Source organism: Mobula birostris, chromosome 7, assembly GCF_030028105.1.
Source record: "Mobula birostris isolate sMobBir1 chromosome 7, sMobBir1.hap1, whole genome shotgun sequence".
Classification (NCBI taxonomy): domain Eukaryota; kingdom Metazoa; phylum Chordata; class Chondrichthyes; order Myliobatiformes; family Myliobatidae; genus Mobula; species Mobula birostris.
In genome coordinates, this window is record NC_092376.1 from 188,462,260 (window position 1) to 188,481,732 (window position 19,473).

The 19,473-nt window shown below is 40.3% G+C and overlaps 1 protein-coding gene across 1 annotated transcript in view; it reads left to right on the forward strand.

Moving 5' to 3' along the window:
- Positions 1–19,473, forward strand: part of LOC140200618 (START domain-containing protein 10-like) — a 193,873-nt gene that overhangs the window by 137,451 nt on the left and 36,949 nt on the right. Inside the window, exon 5 of the mRNA XM_072264186.1 lies at positions 8,684–8,801. Coding sequence (XP_072120287.1) covers positions 8,684–8,801 — 118 coding nt within the window. The remainder of the gene's footprint in view (positions 1–8,683; positions 8,802–19,473) is intronic.

Sequence of the window (19,473 nt, forward strand, 5' to 3'; positions counted from 1 at the left end):
TGCAATTGCCTTCTTCTGGGCTGTGTCTTTATAAGCTGGGTGACCCTAGCCATTATCAATACTTTTCAGAGATTGTCTGCCTGGCATCAGTGGTCACATAACTAGAGCTTGTGATATGCACCATCCACTCATGACCATCCACTCATGACCATCCACCACCTGCCCCCATGGCTTCATGTGACCTTTGACTGAGGGAGCTAAGCAGGTATTACACCTTGCCCAAGGGTGACCTGAGGCCAGCAAAGGGAAGGAGCACCTTACGCCTACTTTGGTAGAGACGTATCTCCATCCCGCTACCCAAGCACAGGATGGACCAAACAACCTCAATCTGTCATAATGTTTCTATGATTCTGTACTTCTATGACTGGATGCCAGCCTGTGAAACATTAAATATAGAACATAGAAACATAGAAACATAGAAAATAGGTGCAGGAGTAGGCCATTCGGCCCTTCGAGCCTGCATCGCCATTTATTATGATCATGGCTGATCATCCAACTCAGAACCCTGCACCAGCCTTCCCTCCATACCCCCTGATCCCCGTAGCCACAAGGGCCATATCTAACTCCCTCTTAAGTATAGCCAATGAACTGGCCTCAACTGTTTCCTGTGGCAGAGAATTCCACAGATTCACCACTCTCTGTGTGAAGAAGTTTTTCCTAATCTCGGTCCTAAAAGGCTTCCCCTTTATCCTCAAACTGTGACCCCTCGTTCTGGACTTCCATAGAACATGATGTTGTGCCAAGCCTTTTAACTTATTCTAAAATCAATCTAACCTTTCCCTCCCACATTTTTCTTTTATCCATGTGTCATACTGCCTCATGGTTTCCTTACGCTTATGGTTCAGTAACCTTGGTTTACTGACTGTAAGATATTCCTGAACTGAAAGAAACTAAAGAATTTGGAGCAAAAAATTGGTCATGTTGCACTTCTTTAGTTAAGACCATGGCTAATTTTCCATCTCAAAGCAATTTTCTATCCTATTTCCCTTGATTCCCTTAAACTCTGCTTTGAGTAAATTGAATGTTTTGCCTCCACAGGCCTACAGGCTAGAGAATACCAAAGATTCACCAGCCTCTTTGTAAAGAGATTTCACCTCATCTCAATCCTAAATGGTTCAACCCTATCTCTCTTAATCACCTCAGCCAGAAGAAACTTCCTTCCTGTATCTAGTCTACAGAATTCTGCAAGTTTTCCTAAGGTCTTCTCTCATTCTGATAAACTCTGGACATTACAAGTGTAGTCCACTCTGTTTCTCCTAACATGGCAAACCCATCATTCATGGCAATAGTCTGGTGCAGGGATGGTGAACATATTAGAGAATGTTTACTCAAATTGGCGATAATCTTCTAAAGAAAGTATTTTGTGTGCCATGGTAATATTGAGCAGAAATTATCATTAATTAGTAACAATAATTATGGACCTTTTTTTAAATACTTTATTTTCAAAATTTTCAAAAAAGAACAATGGAATTAACAAAAACATACCAGCTCAGACATGTATAAAAAAGAAATAAGCAGAACAAAAAGACATAACATTAGAGCGATGCCTATGGTACAAAGTGCTCAAAAATACTAAACATTAAATCTCAAATGAGGGCCGTGAGATATCAGCTGGGGGGAAATTGCTCATCCACCCCTGGCCTCGTCCAGGTAGGCAAGAAATGGATCCCAGATAGCCGAAAATGTTTTAATTGAATTGGTTCTCAAGAACCTAAGTTTCTCCATCTGTATGACTGAGATCATATCAGCTATCCGGAGAAGGTGATTTCCATTCCCTCAAGATAAGTCTTTTGGCAACAATCATCCCCAGCATCAGAGACTGTTGTATGGCTGCAGGGAAACAAATAGTAGATTGCCAGCAGCCAAATATGGCAAGACCATCTTCCAAGGGGAAGGATCTTTTATAGGCCTTTGAGTACCAGTTGAATATTTTGGACCAAAGTCCAGTCAATAATGGGCAAAACCAAAAGGTGAGTGACAACATGGCTTCCGTCCCTTGGCATCTATCACACATTGGCGAGACAGAAGGGTAAATCCCGTGCAATCTAAGTTTAGAGTAATGGAGATGGTGGACAATTTTAAACTGGATCAGTTGGTGCCTGCTGTTAACAGAGCAAGCCTGTATCATAGACAAACACTTATCCTAGGCAGCTTCAGATAATTCAATGCCCAACTCCTCTCTCCAGGCATCTCTAATCTTTACAGTAGACACTACAGTACAATTATCAAACAAACATACAAACTTAGAAACTAGATGCCTAGAGTCAGGAGAGTTCCTTAAAATATCAAAAAACATGTGTTTCCCTGGAAGGATTTCAAAATTACAAATCTTAGATTGAATGTAGTGTCTAATTTGCAAATAATGAAACAAGTGCGAATGAGGCAGCTCAAATTTCTCTTTCAGCAGACTAAATATTGCAAACCATCCCTCTATGTGCAGGTCTTCAGTAGAAACTAGACCCTTCTCCCTCCAAGCATGGTAGGTTTTATCTGACCATGAGGGTAGAAAGGAGTGATTGAAACTTATTGGTGTTTGGTAAATTCAGAACACTCCTAATCTGATTTAGAATTCTGACAGAATTGTTCAAAACAAAACTCAAACTTTTTGAAGTCCCAGGCCTCTCTAACTTGGAGAACAGCATGGCTGGCAAGGAAGAATTGACAACAGAGTTAGACTCCATACATAGCCACAAGGGAGCCCAGGGGCTAGGTTATCCGGAGCCCTCTGTTGCCAAAACATTAAAGCCCTAGCATTGACAGCCCAATAATAGTGTCTGAATACAGGTAATCCCAGCCCTCCTTCAGACTTGGGCTTTTGTAAATGAATTTTTGAGATCCTGTGATTCTTATAATTCCTGATATAAGCCAATATTATGGAGTCCAACTCTTTAAAGAAAGCTGATGTAAGAAAAATGGGGAGATTTTAACAAAGATAGAGAAACCTAGGAAGGGAAACCATTTTAATTGAATTTATATGACCAATCATGGACAGAGATAGGGTTTTCCAACTTTCTATATTCTGTTTAAGTTTTGAAATATACTCCACAAAGTTTAATTTGAATATTAATTTAGGATCTTTGGGGATTGTCAAACCGAGATAAGTGATCCTTAACTACTTTGAACTGGACACTTTCCAGAAAACCCCGCGTGTAGTCGTTGGAGAGGGGCACAAAGTCACTTTTTGTCCAATTGATTGAGTATCCCGATAGTCTGTCAAAAGAGGTGATTAAATCTAGAAGAAGAGGGACTGACTTTTCTGAGTTTTGTAAGTACAGTATCACATGTCAGCATATAAACTAATAAGTGTTTCAATACCTCCCACTTTCAAACCCAGAATATTTGGGTGACTTCTTACTTTTAAGGCAAGGAGCTCTACTGCAATGGCAAAAAGGGCTGGCGAGAGAGGGCACCCCTGCTGGACTGAACGGTGTAGGGGAAGAAGAGTTGACTTGTCACCATTAGTTATATCAATTTTACCCAAGATACAAATGACACACCAAACCCAAACCTGTAAGGTGACTCAAACATGTAAGGCCACTCAACCTGATCAAAAGCCTTTTGTGCATCTAGGGATAAAATTGCTGCTCTATTAGCTTTCCCATGATCAGCATATATAGTATTAAGGAGGAATCTGACATTGGAAAAAGAGAACCTACCCGGGACAAATCCTGTCTGATCTGGATGAATGATAGATGACAAATGCTTATTTAGTCGGTTAGCCAGCATTTTAGTAATTACCTTTCTGTCAAAATTCTGGAGTGCAATGGGCCTATAGCAGGCCGGCTCTGTTTCCTCTTTTACCTTTCTTTAAAATGAGGGAAATGTTAGCCTTAGAGGCAAGGCTTTATCTCTCTTAGAGCAAAATATCATTCTGAGGAGAAGTGGGGCAAGGATATCACAGAATTTCTTATAAAATTCACAGCCAAATCCATCTGGCCCAGTAGCCTTGCTGGACGGAAATGACTTAATGGCAGAAGTTATTTCTTCCAATGTGAAGTCAGAATCTAAGTCCTCCCTCACAGCGTCAGTAAGTTTCAGCATTACAAGAGAATCAAAGAAGTCATTCAAATCAGGTTGAGTGGCATTGCATTTAGAGGTGTAGAGTTCGCTGTAAAATTCTTTAAAACAGTCATTTATCTCCTTGGGGTTAGTTAACAGAGTACCCACCCTCGATCTAATGCAATGAATTGACCTTAGGGCCTGGGTGCCCCTGAGCTGCCGCGCCAGGAGCCCCTCAGGCTTGTCCCCCATTTCAAAATGCTTTTGTCTTAATTTTAAGAGGAGATTATTTATTTGACTACCCAAGATACAACTGTACTCATATTTAAGCTTCATTATTTTATTATAATCTTCAGAGGATTTCGAAGCCTGGTATGTGACTTCAAGGGTTGGGAGAGTATTCTCAATCTCTAATAATCACCCTTCTCTCTCCCTCTTAGTGGATTCATATGAAATTATATACCCATGAATTACAACTTTTAATGTCTCCCAAAGTGTGGAATCTGACACCTCGCCGTTATTGTTAATTTCTATAAAATCTTTTAATCTGGTGGTGATATATTCTATAAATTTCTTATCGGCAAGTAGGAAGGGGTTAAAATGCCAGGAACAGATTCGTTTGGAAAGGGAGAGATTTAGGGACATTGTCAAGGAGCTATGGTCAGAATTTAATCTATTATGATATTTTGTATTGGTAACATGAGATATTAAATGAGAATCAACCAAAAAATAGTCTATTCTACTATTAAATTTGTGAACATGGGAATAATAAGAGTAATCCTTGTCGGTGGGATGTTGAACTCACCAAATATCTGCTAAATTCCTAGATCTAATCAAATTATTTAGGACCTGCACTGACACGATACTGTATTTGAGGACAGGCGGGAGGACAATCTAGCTAAATATGGGTCCAGGTAGCAATTCAAGTCACCGTCGATTATTATATTTGAATTACTGGCATCCGGAAGTAAATCAAAAACTTTCCTAAAAAAATTTGGCTCATCTGTGTTTGGACCATAAATATTAAGGAAGGTTAGCGGAAACAAATTAATGGTGCCAGAGATCATAATAAACCTGCCGAGAGAATCTGGGGTCATAGAAGTGAGTTGAAATGGAATATTCTTCCTCAAGAGGATAGCCACACCACGGGCATGAGAAGTAAATGATGACTGGTAAGCCTGCAATATCCAGCTAGACCTCAATCTGCGTTGCTCAGTTATGGGTTTCCTGTAGAAAAATCACATCTGCAGATAGAAATTTGAGATGTCTAAAAACTTTATTCCGCTTAATAACATGACCAAGGCCCTTAACATTCTACGAGACTATTGTAATATCTTTACCCCCTAGCTGTGTTCTACCACAAGACCTCTGCATATGAGAATAAAAAAGAGATTATTAGAGTTGAGCACATAGTGAACAATGCAAAATAACTGGCAGCCTCATGAGAACCAACATACACAAACAAAAAGCATGTCTGAGCTATAAACAAAAACAACACACACCCTAACCCACCCTCCCTTCGTATCTCCCTAAACCAGACACATAGTTCCCCATTTCGATCCCAAAAGGAGCTGCTGGTGTCGTAGTTTCTCGTTTCTTACAAACAACAAGGAGACGCAGAAAATCCTTCAAGACGTTTTAAACTTTAATTTGCAAATCAAAGCTGAGACAATCAGAAAGCTAGTAGCTGACTGCCCATCGAGGCTTGTACACAGCATCTTTTATAGCAATCTCCTATCTTAGCTATATTATCATATCCAGACGGCCTGTGATCACATATCATCAATACATCCGCTCTCGACCTTCCACTATTGTTTTACTCCCCAATTTAATTATGTCCTAGTTTACTTTTTAGACTAGGTGTCCCCTCATCCCTAACCACAGTTATTTCTTAATTGGTCTTGTTTTGACATACTGCCACATATATTTCATTACCTTACTCACCACCGTTATCTTCCTACTTGGTTTCATTCTAGTTCTCTTCATGAATTAATAGTGATTAGGTCAAAAGTCATGGCTACATAGTGAATACCCTCTATTCAGCTAGCAGTGGTTACATAGTAAATATAGAAAATATAATGTATGCATTTGAGTGAATACTGAAATACTGTTGAGTAAATATTGTAAATACTGTAATACATAGAAAATACAATGTATGCGTTTACATTTTCCAATACTGGCAGGTAACTAACATTACACAATTATCACAAACCCCCTCTCCGAGAAAATTTATAACACAAATTATATAATACCGTTAAACAAATGCTATTAGGGCTGGGGACAGTTATCCAGTGTCCGCACCTGAAGCTGAACATTCATGACACCAACTCAAATTTAACCCTTATAATAACAAAAATATTTAGAACATTATCTGCAATTAAATCCCAGTGCAGCATACAGCATTGCAAAACTACATAAAACAAGCAAGTCCCTTCCCATATCCCAACATGGAAACCGGCACAAATATAAGCTGAATAAACAGTGTCAATATATCCACTCCCTTTTTCGTGCATTATTCCTTTCCAAGAATTGTGCTGCTTCTATCGGGTCGTCATATACTTTAGGCGCTCTTCCGTCTTGATGATAAATATAGAGCCTAGCCGGATACCGCAGGGTGCGCTTGATTCCTCCAACACGCAGAGTTTGCAGTACACCTCGAAAGACACGACGTTGAGTCATCACCTCTTTTAGCATAGTCAGGGAAGATCAAGACCTTATTTCCCGTGTACTCCATGGGCTGTAGTCTGCTGCGGCGCAGGATCAGCTCTTTCACTTGAAAGTGATGGATACGTGCTAAGATGGTGCGCGGTTTCCCACCAGCAGCTGGCTTCGGATAGAGAGAGCGATGCGCGCGATTGACTTAAAATGGATACGGGAAATGCTCTTCCCCGAGCAACTTGGGAATCAGTATGGAAACAAATTCAGTAGGTTTACCATCCTCCTCGCCCTCTTGTATCCCTACAATCTTAATATTATGTCTCCAGGAACGAGCCTGTGAGTCATGCACTTTAGCTTCAAGCTAGCTATTTTGTCTCATTAGCTCTGAATACTTCACTTCAAGCTCTTGCTTGTGTGTTTCAAGGTCACTGGTGGTTAGTTCTTGAATAGCCACATGGGCTTGTAAGTCAGCCTGGGAGGCCACAAGCGCCTCAAACTTGGTCTCAAAAACATCAAAGCGGTCGTTAATGCCGCGCAGAACTGACTGAGAAATCTCCTGACCTAATTCCTTGCACATGGCGTAAGTTTTATCCGGCAGTATCTCAGACGCGGGGAATTTCTTTACAGACCCGTTGTTAGCACTAACTTCGGTAGTTTGGCAGTCGGCAGTCTTGGTTCTATTAGCCTTCGGCATTGTCAAACTTTTCCAGACACTTAGTTTAGACATACACTGTTGGCCTATGAATGAATAAAACACGGTATAATAGTAATTTTATCGAGGCCTCGGAGAGAAGCACCGACCAAACACATCTAATCCCTACGCATGCGCACTAGCGCCCCCCCATAATTATGGACTTTTTAAGTCAAAAAGGTGAGCCCTGTTGCTTCTTGACATGTTTTCATTTGCTTACTATTAGTAAAAGTATAATAGAGACAGTTTGAAATAAACAAAGCATTTTAGAAAATCTGTTCACCAAAAATTGAGATTAAAGAATTGATGGCACTGCATACTGGATGCCAACAAAAATTTGTGTGTGCCATAGGATTGCCACCCCGGGCTAATAAATCATCTTTGCACTCTCTGTAAAAAGTATACGATAAGTACTGTGCACAATACTTCTGGTGTGGTCTCACAAATGTCCACTCTAAATTACAGTAACTCTGTAATCAAAGTCAGCACAAAATTTGTCTTCCTAATTTCTCATTGTACCAATATGTTGCCCTTCTGTAACTTTTTTTTCACACAAACATTTAGGGCCCATTGAACATGATCAGGCAATCTCTCACTATTAAAAAAAATCAACATCTTGTACAACTATGACATGACGTCCCAACTCTAATACTCATTTCCTCGGCCAATGAAGGCAAGCATAGCATATGCCTTCCTTATCATCCTGTGTACCCATGTCTGTGCACATCTGACTGATTAGTAGATTTTAACTTGCCAAACATGCTTTGAATTGAAGAGGAAGGGATGGTGTATGAAGAAGTATCTGTGATATAGTGGAGACAAGGAGAAGATGGATGACATTCAGAAGGGTGATCAAGGCTGTTAAAACCAGCTAATCTGTTTGAGGAGATGTAAATGGAGAATAAACAGATAAGAAAAAATAAACTGGAACTCTGAGACACAGAATGTCTTCACTATATTTCAGATTTTCAACAACTGTTCCCAGTTCTGGATGATTTTTTTTGAAGGATCAGGTTATTTGCTCATTATTCCTTTGTTGGGAATTCATGTTCCCTGCACTATAATAGCTTTTATATTCTGTAGTTGGTTGTAAAATAATTTTATGAAATTATGAAAGGATGTAAAAAGCTTTGCATAAATTCAAGCCAACACACCCAAAATGCTGGAGGAACTCAGCAGACCTGGTAGCATCTGCACATTGGGGGATTCAAACATGTGTTGCTTTGGATCTCCAGTATCTGCAGATTTTCACTTATTTGTGATTCTACATATATTCAAAATTTATTCTTTACAGAGTGTATGTAATTCACCTTATTTCTGATGGTTTATTTGCAGAAATATCCACCGAAGAAAGACATAGTACGAGCTGTCTCACTGCAGACTGGATATTTCATTAAATCCAATGGAGCCAACAGCTGTACATTGTACTACCTGACCCAAGTGGATCCACGAGGTTAGTGTACCAATTAAGCTAACCTTTATGGCCAGATTACTCCGGATCCTCTTCAGAAAATTGATTGAAAACCTGGCAGAATCTCAGGATGGGAATAAACAGTTGAGGTTTCTGGTCGAGACCTTTCATAGATGATGCCTGACCTGCTGAGTTTCTCCAGCATTTTGTGTATGTTACTCAACATTTTCAGCATCTGTAGAATCTCTTGTGTTATTGACTTAAACCTGTTTTTCTCCATGACCTTCATGAAGTGGTTCCGAAGGTCTTTGAAAGAAAACTCTGCTTGTTAGAGATTTCCACTGACGGAAGAACGTACGACATAGGACCATAAGATATAGGAGCAGAATCAAGCCATTTGGCCTGTTGAATCTGCTCCACCATTCTATCATGGCTGACTTATTTTCACTCTCAACCCCATTCTCCTATTTTCTTCCCATGCCCTTTGATGCCCTTACTAATCAAGAACCTATCGACCTCTGCTTTAAATACACCAAAAGACTTAGCCTCCACAGTCATTTGTGGCAATAATTTCCACAGATTCACCACTCTTTGGCTGAAGAAATTCTCCTCATCTCTATTCCAAAAGGACGTCCTTGTATTCTGAGGTTGTGCCCCCTAACCCTAGATTCCCCACTATCGGAAGTATACGCTCAACATCCTTTGAATATTCTGTAGGTTCTGCCCCTCCCCCCCATTAATTCTTCTAATCTCCAATGTACACAGGCCGTGAACCATCAAACGTTCCTCATAGGTTAACTCTTTCACTCATGGGACCATTCTTGTGAAAGTTCACCTCCACTAGAGTAAAGAGAATTACCGAGGCATGAGGGAGGATCTGGCCAGAGATACTTGGAAAGAGATATTGGTGGTGATGATGGCAGATCAGCAATGCCGGAGATTCTGGGAACAGTTCAGAAGGCTGTTACATCCCAAAGAGGAACAAATATTTTAAAGGGAGGTTGATGCCACCATGGCTGACAAGGGAAGTCATGGACAGCATAAAAGCAAAAAGAAAGGTATATAATATATAGGAAAAATCAGTGAGAAGATTGAGCTGCTTTTAAAAATCAACAGAAAGCAACTGAAAAAGCAATAAGGAAAGTAAAGATGAAATATGAAGTTAACCTGGCTCATAATACAGTCATAGTCATAGTCATACTTTATTGGTCCCGGGGGAAATTGGTTTTCATTACAGTTGCACCATAAATAATTAAATAATAATAAAACCATAAATAGTTAAATAGTAATATGTAAATTATGCCAGGAAATAAGTCCAGGACCAGCCTATTGGCTCGGGGTGTCTGACCCACCAAGGGAGGAGTTGTAAAGTTTGATGGCCACAGGCAGGAATGACTTCCTATGACGCTCTGTGTTGCATCTCGGTGGAATGAGTCTCTGGCTGAATGTACTCCTGTGCCCAACCAGTACATTATGTAGTGGATGGGAGACATTGACCAAGATGGCATGCAACTTGGACAGCATCCTCTTTTCAGACACCACCGTCAGAGAGACAGATGAGGATACCTAAAGATTTGTCAGCTATATAAAGAGTAAAAGAGACGTGGAAGTGGATATCGGACACTGGAAAATTATGCTGGAGAGGAAGTAATGGAGGACAAAGAAATAGCAGGTGAATTTATTAAGTAATTTGCATCATTCTTTACTGTGAAAGACACCAGCAGTATGCCAGAAACTCGAGAGTGTCAGGGGACAGAAATGAGTGTCGTTGCTCTTATTACGGAGAAGGTTCTTGCGAAACTGTAAGGTCTGAAGGTAGATAAGTCACCTGGACTGCTTCATCCCAGCATTCTGAAGGAGGTAGCTGTAAAGTTTGTGGAGGCATTAATAATGATCTTTCAAGAATCACTAAATTCTGGAATGGTTCTGGAAGACTGGAAAATTACAACTGTCACTCCAGTCTTTAAGAAGGGACAGAGACAAATGAAAGGAATTTATAGGCCAGTTAGCTTGTATTCAGTATTTGAGAATATGTTGGAGTCCATTATTAAGGATGAGGTTTTGGAATACTTGGAAGCACATGATAAAATAGGCCAAAGTCAGCATGGTTTCCTTAAGGCCTGACAAATCTGTTGGAATTTTTTGAGAAAATAACAGGCAGAATAGACAAAGAAAATGGGTTTTGTTTATTTGGATTTTCTGAAGGTCTTTGACAAAGGGTCACACATGGGGCTGCTAAATAAGAAAAAGGCCTGTGGAATTACAGGAAAAATAATGGCACGGATAGAAGATTGGCTGATTGACAGAATGCAAATAATGGAAATAAAGGGGGCCTTTTTCTGGTTGACTGCTGCTGACTGTTCAAGCAAGGCCTGGAGTCAGGACTGCTTCTTTCACATTATAAGTCAGTGATCTGAGTGACGGAATTGATGGTTTAGTGGCCAAGACTGTGGACAATATGAGGATAGGTGAAGGGGCAGGTCATTTTGAGGAACCAGGGAGTCTGCAGAAGGACTTAGATTAGGAAAATAGGTAAACAAAAGGCAGCTGGAAAGAATAGGGTCATGCAATTTGGTCGAAGGAATAAGTGTGTAGACTATTTTCCAAGTGATGAGAAAATTCAGAAATCAGAGGTGTAAAGAGACTTGGGAGTCCTCACGCAGGATTCCCTAAAGATTAACTTGCAGACTGAGTTGGTAGTAAGGAAGGCAAATGCAATGTTAGGATTTATTTTGAGAGAACAAAAATATAAAAGCGAGGAAGTAATGCTGAAGCTTTATCAGGCATTTGTCAGACTACAATTGGAATGTTGTGAGCATTTTTGGGTTCCATATCGAAGAAAAGATGTGCTCACAGCGGAGAGGATCCAGAGGAGGGAAGCGAGAATCAATTGATTTCAAAGGTACATTTAATATCAGAGAAATGTATACAATATACATCCTGAAATGTTTTTTCTTCGCAACCGTTCACAAAAACAGAGGAGTGCCCCCAAAGAATGAATAACAGTTAAATGTCAGAACCCCAAAGTCCCCGCAGCTCCCCTCCCTCCTGCGCATAAGCGGCAGCAAGCAACAATCCCCCCCTCCTCCCCACCAGCAAAAAAAACACCATCACTCGCCACTGAGCAGTCAAGCGTGCAGCAAAGCAACAGCAAAGACACAGACCTGCAGTACCCCAAGGACTACTTGTTCACCCTGTATTTGACATACCACAGGCTCTCTCTCTCCCTAATAAGGAAGAAAGAGATGTCTCCGTTTCACAGCGAGAAGGGAGGTATAACAAACAACTCACTGGTTTACGATGTTAAAGGTCCATTGTGTCACTTTTTCCGAGCTCTGTGCCCAAAGATCTCAGGTCTCTGGGCACACAGCCAGAGATCTTCCGACTCCCACAGCACACCGACCTTTGATCCGCCCGCCTCCAGAGCCATGAGACCTTGTCCCTCCGAAGGTGAGCTGGTCTGAATGTCCCATTGCAAGGAACCAAAGTTCGTGTGTAACTCCAGGTCAGGGTCTTCAAAACAACCCTGAATCGGGAAAATATAGATACTAAAGATGGAAATAGAGCTGTTCCCGAAGGTGCAAGCAAAGCAGTCGCCAATAGGTACCATTGTCTCCTCCTAAGTTCCTCCTTCTTGGGAATAAAAGGCTTAACTTATGAAGAGTGTTCAATGGCTCTAGACCTGTACACGCTGGAGTTTAGAAGAAATAAGGGAGAATTTCATTGAGACCTATCAAATATTGAAAAGATTAGATAGAGTGGACATGGAGAGGATGTTTCCTGTAGTGATGGACCTAGGACCAGAAGGCACAGCCTCAGAATAGAGGGATATCCCTTAGGAGCAGAGATGGAGGAATTTCTTTCGCTATATGGTATTGAACCTGTGGAATTCATTGCCACAGACGGCTGTGGAGGCCAGGTCTTTTGGTATATTTAAAGTGCAGTTTCATAGCTTCATAATTAGTAAGGTAATCAAAGGTTATAAGGAGAAGGCATGAGAAAGGTGTTGAGAGGGATAATAAATCTGCAATGATGGTATGGCAGAGCAGACATAATGGGCCGAATGGTCTCTCCAATGCTTACACATCCTTTCTCAGATAAGGAGCTCAAAACTGCTCACAATACTTCATGCCCCATCTGACCAATGCCTTATAAAGCCACAGTTTTACATCCATGCTTTAATATTCTAGTCCTATTGAAATGTATGCTAACATTGCATTTACCGTCCTTACTCTGGATTCAACCTGCAAGTTAATCTTTTAGGATTCCTACACTAGGGCTCCCAAGTCCCTTTACATCTCTAATTTCTGAATTCATTCCCCAATTAGAAAATATTCTGCGCCTTTATTCCTTCAACTAATGTGCACTGTATTCCCTCTGCCACTTCTTTGCATTCCATGGGTTAAAATGCCAAAACAAAAAGCTAATAATCTATGGATTGTTACCTGATCTGTGTGCAGATTGGTACAGGGTGAATATAATCGGTGAACTGAATGCATGGCTCAAAGATTGGCATGGGAGAAGTGCGTTTGAATTTGTGGGACATTGGTACCAGTATTGGTACAGAGCTGTTCTGTTGGGATGGGCTTCACCTGAATCATGCTTTACTGATCCACAACAGTGCTATGGGTGCTTGTAGCCAATCTGTAGGTCAATAACTTTGGGAGAGTATGTAGAGAGGTGATAATGGCAAGGACAGATCACCAGGGAGGGGTGTCAATTAGGAAGCTGCAAATGAGATGGGGGTACTTGCTTTGAACTGGGTGTTCTTCAGGAAGTGTATTTCTAAAATGACCAGCGCCAAACTGGTATATCGTACCACTGCCAAAGGAAGGACTGAGGTCTTGGTATTTTTATCATATATTCCAAAAACGAGCAGATGATCTTACCTTGTAAGTTTGACTATTGGCAGATTGCCCATCAAATGGCCAACATTACTTACCAATGGTTTCAAAGATTGTAAGGTTGAAAAACTGAGAAATGAGGGCCAGGGTGTTTGAGTTCCATCCATCCTGATCAAAGAGGCAACCTCAGTTTAAGGGCCAAAGCTCTGTCTCAAAACTAATAATGTCAGATGATATTACGGTGGCATTGTAGGCTGATAGGCCTGTTCTCTTCTATGTTGCTTTGAGTTCTATACTATAGTCCTGTGTTTATAGTAATTTGTGTTGTTAGTGCATCTATTCCAAATTATGAAACCCATTTACAAAAACCAACATGGACTTAAAACAAGACATTTGTCAATAAACCTTGTGGAAATTGATGGCAGAGTTCTTCATTCATTTCACTCACACTGATTAGTCATGGTTTGCCTTAGCATTTAAGCATACAGCTCTTCAAGCTTCTTCAACCTTCATTAATGTAAGAATCCCTGTGATGGTGCTAACACTACAAACACCACCAGTGAGTTGAGCCGACTTTCCTTTCATCAGTCTCTTCCTCCACCCATCTCTAAGTTAATAGAGGGGACCCTCTCCCTCATTGATGTAAAAATAGGGAAAACTGCAAAATACATTGACAAACAGCAAATGAGTCGTGCAGAACGTAAGTTATTGCTTCTTTATGTATTTAAATAATTGGTGGTGTTTGTTCCATGGAAAGTTGTCTTGCAGTGTCACCTTTTTACAGCTTCTCAAGGAGTCTGTGTGTCGAATCTGCGAATTTCTGTTTACATATTTACAGAAGTGTGATATTAAAATATAGAACTGCTACACCATTAAGCTTCATAAAGCTTCAAAAGTTAAACCACTTTTAATGTGCAATTGCTGTGCTCTTCCTGTAGTCCATGTGCTCCTGTCACACACTCTACAGATGGGCTTTTAATGCTCAAATTGTAGACGTGTTAAAATGAAAGTACAGACCTTTGAAGCACTGTCCATGTTTAGTCTCAAGCCTGTAAACCAAATGCAGCTTAATTAAGAACCCACTCTATCTCTTACGATCTGTTTACTTGCTTACCTATCTTTAACAGCTGTCACTCCCTGACAGCCCTGACACAGTAAAAACTGTACAAATAAAATCTTGAACTTCTCAGGCAAGATACATTAATTTAGGAGAAAACATCATAACAACACTGGATGTTTTACCAGGGAGAGGTTAGAACCGTTTGGAAGAAGGAAATATGAACTTACTCAAACATATCAGATTCTAATGGGACATCACAGGGTAGAGAGCATTGAGCATAAAACTCTACAGCACAGTACAGGCATTTTGGCTCATATTATTGTGCTGAATATTTAATCTATCTACAATCAATCTAATGCCTCCCTCCCATATTCCCCCCTGTTTTTCTCTCATCCACGTACCTAGTCAATTATCCTTCATCTGTTGGTAAATGATAGAATCAGGAGGAATTGATGACAATGTGGAGAGAATAAATCATGCAATTAATGTAAAGATGTCTGTCCCTATACATCCCAACTTGTAGTCTTAGATCCACGAATACTGTTTTGCTTTGCGTTGCTAGAGCCAAGCATATAAGAACTGGTGATGTGGTCTTGTGCTCTTGTGCTCCAGTAAGCTAGAATACTCTACCAACTGAGATGCTGTATGTCAGACTAGTACTGTGGAACGTTTCAAAACACTTATAAAAATCTACTTTTTTTTAATTTGGCCTACTTATATGATTACTTAATGCCTGTTGATGTTCAAAGTTCAAAGTAAATTTATTATCAAAGTACATATATGTCAACAAGTGGGGTACCACACAAGGGTATTGGTTAGCACAACACTTTAAAGTGCCAGCGACCCAGGTTCAATTCCCACTGCTATCTGTAAGGAGTTGGTACATTCTTCCCGTGACCGTGTGGTCTTCCCACAGTCCAAAGATGTACCAGTTGGCAGGTTGATTGGTCATTGTAAATTATCCCGTGATTAGGCTAGGGTTAAATCGAGGGTTGCTGGCTTGAAGGGATGAAAGGACTATTTCAACACTGTATCAATAAATAGAAAATAAATAAAATCTATAGAACAGTAACTATAACAGGATTAATGAAAGATCAACAGGAGTGCAGAAGACAGCGAACTGCGCAAATGCAGATATAAATAAATAGCAATAAATAACAAGAACATGAGATAATGAACTAAAAAGTCTTTAAAATGAGATTGTTGGTTGTGGGAACATTTTAATGATGGGGCAAGTGAGTGTAGTTATCCCCTTTTATTCAACAGTCCGATGGTTGAGGGGTAGTAACTGTTCTTGAACCTGATGGTGTGAGGCCTGAGGCGCTTGTACCTTCTACCTGACGACAATAGTGAAAAGAAAGCATGACCTGGGTGGTGGGGATGTCTGATGATGGATGCTGCCCTCTGACAGGAGTGTTTCATGTAGATGTGCTCAGTAGTTAAGAGGGCTTTTCCCATGATGTACTGGGCTGAATTGTCTATCTTCTGTAGAGGAAAGGCATTAGTGTTTCCATACCAGGTTGTGATGCAGCCAGTCAATATACTCTCCACTACAAATCTATAGAAGGTTATCAAAGTTTTAGATGCCATGACGAATCTCTGCAGACCACTAAGGAAGTAGAGGTACTACCGAGCTTTCTTCACAATTGTACTTACATGCTGGGTTCAGGTCAGGTCCTCTGAAATTGTAACACTCAGGAATTTGAAGTTGCTAACCCTCTCCACCTCTAATTGTCTGTTGAAGACTGGCTCACGGACCTCAGATTTCCCTCCCCTGATGTTTAAAATCAGTTCCTTGGTCTTGCTGACATTGAGTGAGAGGTTGCTGTTATGACACCACTCAGCTAGGTTTTCAATCTCCCTCCTGTATGCTGTTTTATCATCACCTTTGATTCGGCCCAAGACAGTAATGTCATCAGCAAACTTGAATATGGCATTGAAACTGTGCTTAGCTACACAGTCAGAGGTGTAAGGTCACACAGTCATTTACATTTGACTACATTTTCTACAGTGCCTATAAAAAGTATTCACCCCCCCCCCCGAAGTTTTCACATTTTATTGTTTTACAACATTGAATCACAGTATTTAAATCATTTGGCTTTTTCCGACACTGACCAACAGAAAAGACTCTTTCATGTAAACTTAAAACACATCTCTACAAAGTGATCTAAATTAATTAAAATATAAAACACAAAATAATTGATTGCTTAAGTTTTCACCCTCTTTAATATGACACACTAAATCATCACTGGTGCAGCCAATTGGTTTTAGTAGTAGTAGTAGTTAGATGTCACATTATTAGTTAAATGGAGATCACCATGCACAGTCAAGGTGTTTCAATTGAATGTAGTAAAAATACACCTGTATCTGGAAGGTCCAACAGCTGGAGAGTCAGTATCCTGCCAAAAACTACACCATGAAGACAAAAGAACACTACAAGCAACTCCACAAAAAAGTCATTGAAAAGCACAAGTCAGGAGATGGATACAAGAAAATTTCCAAGTCACTGAATATCCCTTGGAGTACAGTTAAGTCAATCATCATGTAGTGGAAAGAATATGGCACAGCTGTAAATCAGCCTAGATAGGCCGTCCTCAAACATTGACTGACCAGGCAAGAAGGGGACTAGTGAGGGAGGCCACCATGACAACTCTGGAGGAGCTACAAGCTTCAGTGGCTGAGATGGGAGAGGTTACACATACAACAACTCACAAACAAGAGAAAATATGCAGATGCTGGAAATTCGAGCAACACACACAAAATGCTGAAGGAACTCAGCAAGCCAGGCAGCATCAAGAAAAAGAGTACAGTCAATGTTTCGGGCCGAAACCCTTCGGCAAGACATAAAACAACTATTACCCAGGTGCTTCACCAATCGCAGCTTTATGGGAGAGTGGCAAAGAGAAAGACACTGTTGAAAAAAACTCACATGAAATCTCAGCTAGAGTTTGCCAGAAGGCATGTAGGATGCTCCATAGTCAGCTGGAAGAAGGTTCTATGGTCTAATGAAAACAAAATTGAGCTTTTTGGCCATCAGACTAAACACTGTTCGGTGTAAACCAAACATAGAACGTCATCAAAAGCACACCATCCCTACCGTGAAGCATGGTGGTGGCTGCATCATGCGATGGGGATGCATCCCTGCAACAGGCTGTGGAAATCCTGATACAGTCTGCAAGAGAATTGCGACTTGGAAGATTTGTTTTCCAGCAAGACAGTGACCCCCCCCCCCCCATCATAAACCAAAGCTACACAGGAATGGCTTAAAAACAACAAAGTTAATGCCCTAGAGAGGCCAAGTCAGAGTCCAAACCTCAATCCAATTGAGAATTTGTGGCTGGACGTGAAAAGGTCTGTTCATTCATGATCCCCATGCAATCTGGCAGAGCTTGAGCAGTTTTGTAAAGAAGAATGGGGAAAAATTACAGTATCCAGATGTGCAAAGCTTCTAGAAACCTATCCACACAGACTCAAGGCTGTAATTGCTCGCAAAGGTGCATCTACTAAATACTGACTTGAAAGGGGTGAATACTTATGCAATCAATTACGTTGTGTTTTATATTTGTAGTTCATTTATATCACTTTGTAGAGATCTGTCTTCATTTTTACACAAAAGAGTCTTTTTCTGTTGATCAGTGTCAAAAAAGCAAAAGTAAATCCACTGTGATTTGATGTTGTAAAACAATAAAGTATAAAAGCTTCCAGTGGGGGGATGAATACTTTTTATAGGCACTGTAGTTTAGTATATTCACTTACATTTTCTTCTATATAATGTTCGTCTTGTTTTATGATTTTTAATTTTGCCTCATATTTTTATGACTATATTGATTTATCTTTACTATCTATGGAAAGCACCTTGACTCTACATCTTAACATATGAAAGGTGCTATGTAAATAACGTTATTCTTATTATTATTATTAAGAGTCTTTAAATGTCCCTAATATATCCTTGTCCATCACCACCCTTTGCAGTGCATTCCTCGCACCCACCATTCTCTGTTTAAAATAATTACCTCTGACATCCCCCTGTAGTTTCCTCCAGACATCTTAAAATGATGCCCCCTTGTATTAGCATTTCCACTCTAGGAAAGATTCTTTGGTTATTCACTCTGTCTATGCCACTTATCATCTTGTACATCTTTATCAAAGCACCTTTCATCCTCCTTTGCTCCAACCTATCCCCATAAGACATGCTCTCCAATCCAGGTAACATTGTGATAAATCTCTCCTGCACCCTCTGTAAAGTTTTGACATCCCTCCTATCTATAGTGAGGTAATCAGAGCTGAAAATAGTTTTCCAAGTGTGGTCGAACCAGAATTTTATAGAGCTGCAGCATTATCTTACAGCTCTTGAACTCAGTCCCCCAAGTAATGAAGGCCAACACACCAAATGCCTTCTAACAACCCTAGCAACTTGTGCAGTAACTGATGCTGAGCTGTCAATAGTGGGAGAGATATAAACAAGAAGACAGAGCTTCAAGCTGAGTGGCTGTAGAATTGGATTGGTTTATTATTTTCACATGTATTGAAATACTATGAAAAACTTGTTTTGCATACTGTCTATATAGATCAAATCATTGCACAGGGCACGGAGGTAAACGAGGTGGAACAATAATAATGCAGAATGAAGTGTAACAGCTGCAGAGAAAATGCAGTGCAGGTAAACAATAATGTGCAAGATCATATGAGGAAGATTGTGAGATCAAGGATTCATCTTATCACACACAAAATGCTGGAGGAACTCGGAGACAAGTAGCGCCTATTGAAAGGGAAAAAAAGTTGAGGTTTTGGACTGAGGTGCTTCATTGGT